General features: G+C 39.5%; 2 protein-coding genes across 2 annotated transcripts in view; one reads left to right on the top strand and one right to left on the bottom strand.

The window, feature by feature from the left end:
- Window positions 1-1,308, top strand: part of RHIMIDRAFT_218629 (sulfate adenylyltransferase) — a 2,194-nt gene extending 886 nt beyond the window's left edge. Inside the window, exon 3 of the mRNA XM_023607356.1 lies at window positions 18-1,308. Within this exon, the coding sequence (XP_023463225.1) occupies window positions 18-1,213 (1,196 nt within the window). The 3' untranslated portion in view covers window positions 1,214-1,308. The remainder of the gene's footprint in view (window positions 1-17) is intronic.
- On the bottom strand, window positions 1,297-3,027 carry RHIMIDRAFT_246118 (uncharacterized protein; the record flags this gene model as incomplete). The annotated part of the gene is made up of 1 exon (XM_023610270.1): window positions 1,297-3,027. One exon carries the CDS (start codon window positions 3,025-3,027, stop codon window positions 1,297-1,299), a length of 1,731 nt encoding a protein of 576 aa, XP_023463224.1.
- Window positions 3,028-6,000: the final 2,973 nt, after the last annotated feature.

Genomic DNA, 6,000 nt, shown 5'->3' with positions numbered 1-6,000 from the left:
TCCAACGCTTTTTATAGACACACCCAGCGAACTTCGTTCCCACTTCAAGAAACTCCAATGGACACGAGTCGTTGCTTTCCAAACTCGTAACCCCATGCACCGTGCTCATCGTGAACTGACCGTACGTGCTGCTCGCCAACGCAAGGCTCATTTGTTGATTCATCCTGTCGTCGGTCTTACAAAGCCTGGAGATATCGATCACTACACACGTGTGCGAGTCTACAAGGCCTTGATGCCCAAGTATCCTAACGGTATGGCCGAGCTCAGTTTGTTACCCTTGGCCATGCGTATGGGTGGTCCTCGTGAAGCCGTCTGGCATGCCTTGATCCGTAAAAACCACGGTGTGACTCACTTCATTGTGGGTCGTGACCATGCTGGCCCCGGTAAGAACAGCCAAGGTGTTGATTTCTACGGACCATACGATGCCCAAGCACTCGTTGAGAAGTACAAGGACGAAATCGGTATCGAGATTGTGCCTTTCCAGATGGTTACTTACTGCCCTGATACAGATGAGTATATCCCTGCTGATGAAGTTCCCGAAGGTGTCAAGACATTAAACATCAGCGGTACGGAGCTTCGTCATCGTCTCAAGACAGGTTTACCCATTCCTGAATGGTTCTCTTATCCTGAAGTCGTCCAAGTCTTGAGACAATCTCATCCTCCTCGTAGTCAACAAGGTTTTACCATCTTCTTTACTGGTCTTCATGCTTCTGGCAAGAACGCCATTGCCCGTGCTCTTCAAGTCTCCTTAAACCAGGAATCTACCCGTACAGTATCTCTTTTGTCAAGCGAAAACACCCGTGCTGAATTGTCTTCCGAGCTGGGTTTCTCCAAACGTGATCGTGATATCAATATTGGTCGCCAAGCCTTTGTTGCTGGTGAATTGACAAGAGCTGGTGCTGCTGTTATCGTCGCGCCTATTGCTCCTTATGCTGCCGCTCGTGATGCTGCCAGAAAGACCATTTCACAATATGGTGGCTTTTACCTCATTCATGTATCTACTCCTCTTGAAGAATGTATCAAACGTGATCGTGATGGTATCTATGAACGTGCCAAGAAGGGCGAGATCAAGGAGTTTACAGGCTTAGATGCACCTTATGAAGTGCCTACAAATGCTGAACTTACTGTTGATATTACTAAGCAATCCATCTCACAAGCTGTACATGAAATTATCCTGTTACTCGAAAAGGATGGTTACGTTGGTTCCTCCTAAGTTATTTATTCCCCCCCCACTTTTCATTTTATATGTGTAGACAATAAAAACAATTATGTATTTTAATAAAAAGTTCTTTTTATTTAATGATAGCCATCCATTATGCTGCTATAGGTCGTTTGTGGTGGTTGTTCCTGTTCTTGTTGAGGCATATAAACATTGGGCTTACTGCTATCTTGTTGTCCATCATTATTACCCTCTTGCCATCTTGAACTGTATATACCACTTCGACTACTATTGAGTTGACTTGGTACAGTTACCTCTTCAGTGACTATTGGTATTGAAGGCTTTGTTGATGGCCATATGCTACTTTGTATTATACTTGACGGATGATGATATTGAAACAAGCGCGTTCGATCGTCTATTGCATAACTTGAAAATGGTCCTTGCTGATTGCCATAGTGACTTGTTGTTGATATCGGTTTAGGCACTTGATATTTAAGATCAAGGTAAGGATCAGATAGGTCTATGCCGTAGATTTGAATGACTTGTTGCAAAAACTTGTGGCAGTTTGGAATCACCACATATGTATTCAACTTTTGCAAGCAGTAAATACATCTATAAAATAAACACCAGGCCAGCTGTACTACAGAAATGTCAGATCCATCCAACTGGAGCATATGAACTTTAATAGCGTGGATCAGTGCATGTGCAATAAAATCGAATTTTATGATATAGGCGGGCTCCTGACATAGATAATACGCCAGCTGTGTGATAGATGCGGCTGCTATACGTAGCTGGAAGTTGTTAGCTTCTGTGGCCGGTATCTTTGTGAGTAACTCTATCAGGATGATATTAAACTGTAAATGAACATGAGCAACAACCGGATCTGGTTTTGGTAGCTGTAACACATCCTCCACAGGTACTGGGGTTGTCGGAGTCCACTGCATATCAGTTGGCAAGCTGTAAAAAAAGTCAATGTATTTGTTGAAAAGGGTTGTAAAGATGGAGCAAATCTCATCTTGTGAGGCGTTCTCTTCAGATAAACTGCTCAAAGTGGATCGATTCATGTTTCTTAGTTCTAACTCCTCTTCGACGAGAAGGGCAAATTTAATTCTGTGCAAAAATACCTTTAGGCGATACTGGTCTTCTGAGGTCTCTTCCGGTAACGGCGATGGGAATCTTGTTCTAATATAGGTACGTCTGATCGTCCATGGCCGTTCCCAACCTAAACTCTGGAGCTTATCCAAGTCATAACATGCCCAGAGGACTCGTCGACGCAGTTCTTTTTCCACCAGGGATAAGTTAGGGTCTACGTCACTTTCGTCATGCAGTCCGAGTTCAATGGCCATTCTACATGCCATGCCTGAGAGAGACCATTGTCGACAATGATAAGACCCTGGTCGATACACATCAGCAGAAGGCTCGTATAGGCTCAGTAAATACACTGCCACCACTGTGCTCAACCGTGGCACGTCCATAAAGTCCTCTATTAAACGCTTGGCTCTATGATAAAATATATCTGGCTTAGGGCAATCTGGCATGCTGACAAATCGAGCAGATGACGCGTAAATGGCATTCAGAAGGAGCGGTGTAATAAATAATCCTTTGACCTTGAGTTGCTCATAAAAATAAGACGGAATGATGCACTGTTGTACCTGATTTCGAGTTCTAAAGAAGCAATCGATGAGAGCCATTTGTATCTCTGTTGATGGCATCTCGATTGACCCAGCGTATCGACTTGGCAGTGGTGGATCCAGAGTCCAAGAAATAAAGTTGCCAAATGATCCTGCTGGTGGCCAAAGCTTTTGAGATAATTTTCTTCCGTCAAGCGAAGGTGTCTTTTTGAGTGCATCACATAAACAAGCAAACATGTTGCTCACTCGAGATTCCAACATGGGTCCTTTTCTTTTTAATTTTGTGTGCTGTTCATCTACCGATTCCGAAAAGAAAATAGCTTGTTCTGCTGTGTTTGAAGTGCTGTTGTCTACTGATTCATTATGATCTTCAGAAGTGATCTGCCCTGGAGTAGTCTCACTCTCGTCTGTTTCTAGAGATCCGTCTTTATAAAATGAACATGCTATTGCACGTGCTATATGTATTTAACGTTAAGCTGCTGTCTCTTCTTCTTCTCTTGTCTCTCTTTTTATCATTCTTCTTCAACTACCTTTACACTAATGAAAAAGATAATTATATGTGAGCTTTGATAATGGCTCAATAGAATGTATAGATAATATATATAAATATGAGTAATTACCTGCATACACGGTCTTAAACCATCACACTAGAAAATATATGTATTGGCTTGATAAATGATATCATTATGGATCAATTGTTCAAGATAATACCTTGATTTTTTTAGCTCTACAAGTATAACAAGCTCTTCCAACCTTTAGTCTATTTCCGTTATCCTTTCTTTTTCTTTTCTTCGACTCCATAAGAGCTCTTTAAACATCGAAAACAGAAAAAGGAAGTAGGCAGTAAAAATAGATCACTTTCAAACATTTCCATTTCAATTCCGATTCCCCATTTTTAATTTCTTGTGACTTTAAACCTGTTATCAAATCAAATGATCTCAAACACCGGCAAAGCTTTGAGTTACACACACACTTTATATGAATAGAAGTAGGGACAAGAGAAGAATTACTCTTGTAAGATAATGCAACCGCGTATGAAGAAAAATAATTTACCTTGCTCATTATCTCGTCATGTAAGGACTATGCTTAGTGCGCCCTTGAATAAAATATCATGCTTTATCGTTGGCCTAATGTTAAAAAGACGGCGCTTCTTGTAACATATACATTCGTGTTACATTGGCATCCAATATTACCAACATCATATTCGTCATTTAATCCCAGTAATTCCGACATAAGTAGTCTAATGGATTTGTAATGATATTGTTTACGCCAAGAGATAATCTTTTCATTATAAAGGGATAGTAATAAGTAGAAAAAACGATTTTGATTGATATCAAAAGATCATTTTACTTTAAAAAATAAGGCAGATAGAGAGAAAGAGAAAGAATGGATCTCTAATATGGACGCTGATCCACTGGGAAAAAGAAGAATATGTGATCCTTAATTGAATGATTTCCGTGTCTGGATGAGCCTCCAATTTTCCCAAAAAAAAAAATACGTCTTTACAGTATCCCCAATTCCCCTCATACCAGCCAAAGACATAAAGAATGTGGTGTTTCCTGTCGTACTAATTATGGAATTTGATGTTCGAGTGTATACTTGCGATTGGCAAACCGAGGATTATACATTTTACAAGACAAAGTTTCCTTAGTTAAATGCGCAGATTGGCACTGGAGACACTGCAAAGACCATTTTTAATTTACAAATTCAGTGAAACGTCGGACGACCATTAAAGAGCAGATGATAGAGTTACGACCACTTGCCTTATTGATGTGATGAATGTAATGGATAAAAGCGGTGTGAAGAGCCATTATATTGTTGATAAATACGTTTTGATACCACTCAAATATTAGGAGTTTGGCTAGTCCTTTCCATAAAGTAAGACGCGTACGACTGGTATTCAGATGTCGTTAGCATGAGTATTTATGCTACTATTGTCATCTGTTTGATTTTTATCTGACGTGACAGAGAAATGAAATGTGTGATGTATGCTCTAATACAAGATTATATTTGAAATAGCGCATAAATAATAGGTTTACAAGGAAAAAGGAAAAAGAAAAGATGACTGTGCGTGGGAGAACTAGGCGAAAATGATAAAAACAATAACAAAAGGGAAGGTAATTACATTCTGCTTTTGAGTACTTTAAGTATTCTTTTGGATGCGTATTTGTTCATTGTATTGATCATTCTTGATATTTCACAAGAGATCCCTTGTAAACATTGCTCCAAAGAATACTTTGACGTTCCCAGTGTTAACGCCTTGTCCATAGCCCTTCTACTTCACTTTTTTATTAAAGCTAAATATGCCAATGAACCGAAAGAAATTGGATATAGGCTTAGCAATAGTAGGTGTTTTGATATATCAACGTAACTGCTGACTGTTCAGTCTGTGTATGGCTTCAGGTTGTGATAATTGGCCAACGGTGATGAGGCACAAAGAGTCATATAGCCGTTATTTTTGATAAACTTGGAGCATACTTGTGGCAACTGTGGTAATATGCCTTGTAGATATAGGCGCTTCATCCGTATCCAACTTGTGCACCTTCTTGGCAACATTCAGTTGTGATAGTAGAATATACATTCTGGTATTTGCCAATTCAACTTTCTCATTCTTTGAGCTTAAAGAAGCTGTACATTATTTTGTATATTGATCATTTGTTTTGTTGTTGTATCTCTTCTAGGTTGTGGATATTCTTTATGTACACTATTATTTCTTTTTACTCAGGAATAGTCAAGCATCAACTTATTCGTCAACTTGGGCCAGTGAAAAAAAAGTGCTTTGCGGCTTTATTGCCCAAGCTCTTCAGGACACTAAAAAATAGCTTTAATTAAGCCAGTTACGGGGTATTGCGTCCAAGCCATACTTTGATTTAAGCAGATATGAAAGGCCAATTCATATAGAAAGACGCAATTTGTTATGAAACTCAAGCCACTTTTGCACCCAATCATATCGTTGCACTGCTTCTTTCTACCCGCTTAATGGATATGTCGGGACCTACATAGTTCTGCAGTATATGCTCCACTGTTTTTTGTTAAAACAGCAAAAAAGGATTCTCATCAATTTGATATGAGTTGCTTATACTCCAGTCATGCGATGATGGCCCTGGATTTTCCTTGAAATATTTTCGGGGTCTCTTTAATCGTACAGTAACATAAAGATCTTGTAAGGTTACGTTTAATCCAATGCATTTGATTGGATAGCTGATAGAT

The sequence above is a fragment of the Rhizopus microsporus genome (assembly GCF_002708625.1).
Source record: "Rhizopus microsporus ATCC 52813 unplaced genomic scaffold scaffold_17, whole genome shotgun sequence".
NCBI lineage: Eukaryota > Fungi > Mucoromycota > Mucoromycetes > Mucorales > Rhizopodaceae > Rhizopus > Rhizopus microsporus.
The sequence above is the reverse complement of the archived record's forward strand: the minus strand, read 5'-3'. Positions and strand labels throughout refer to the sequence as shown.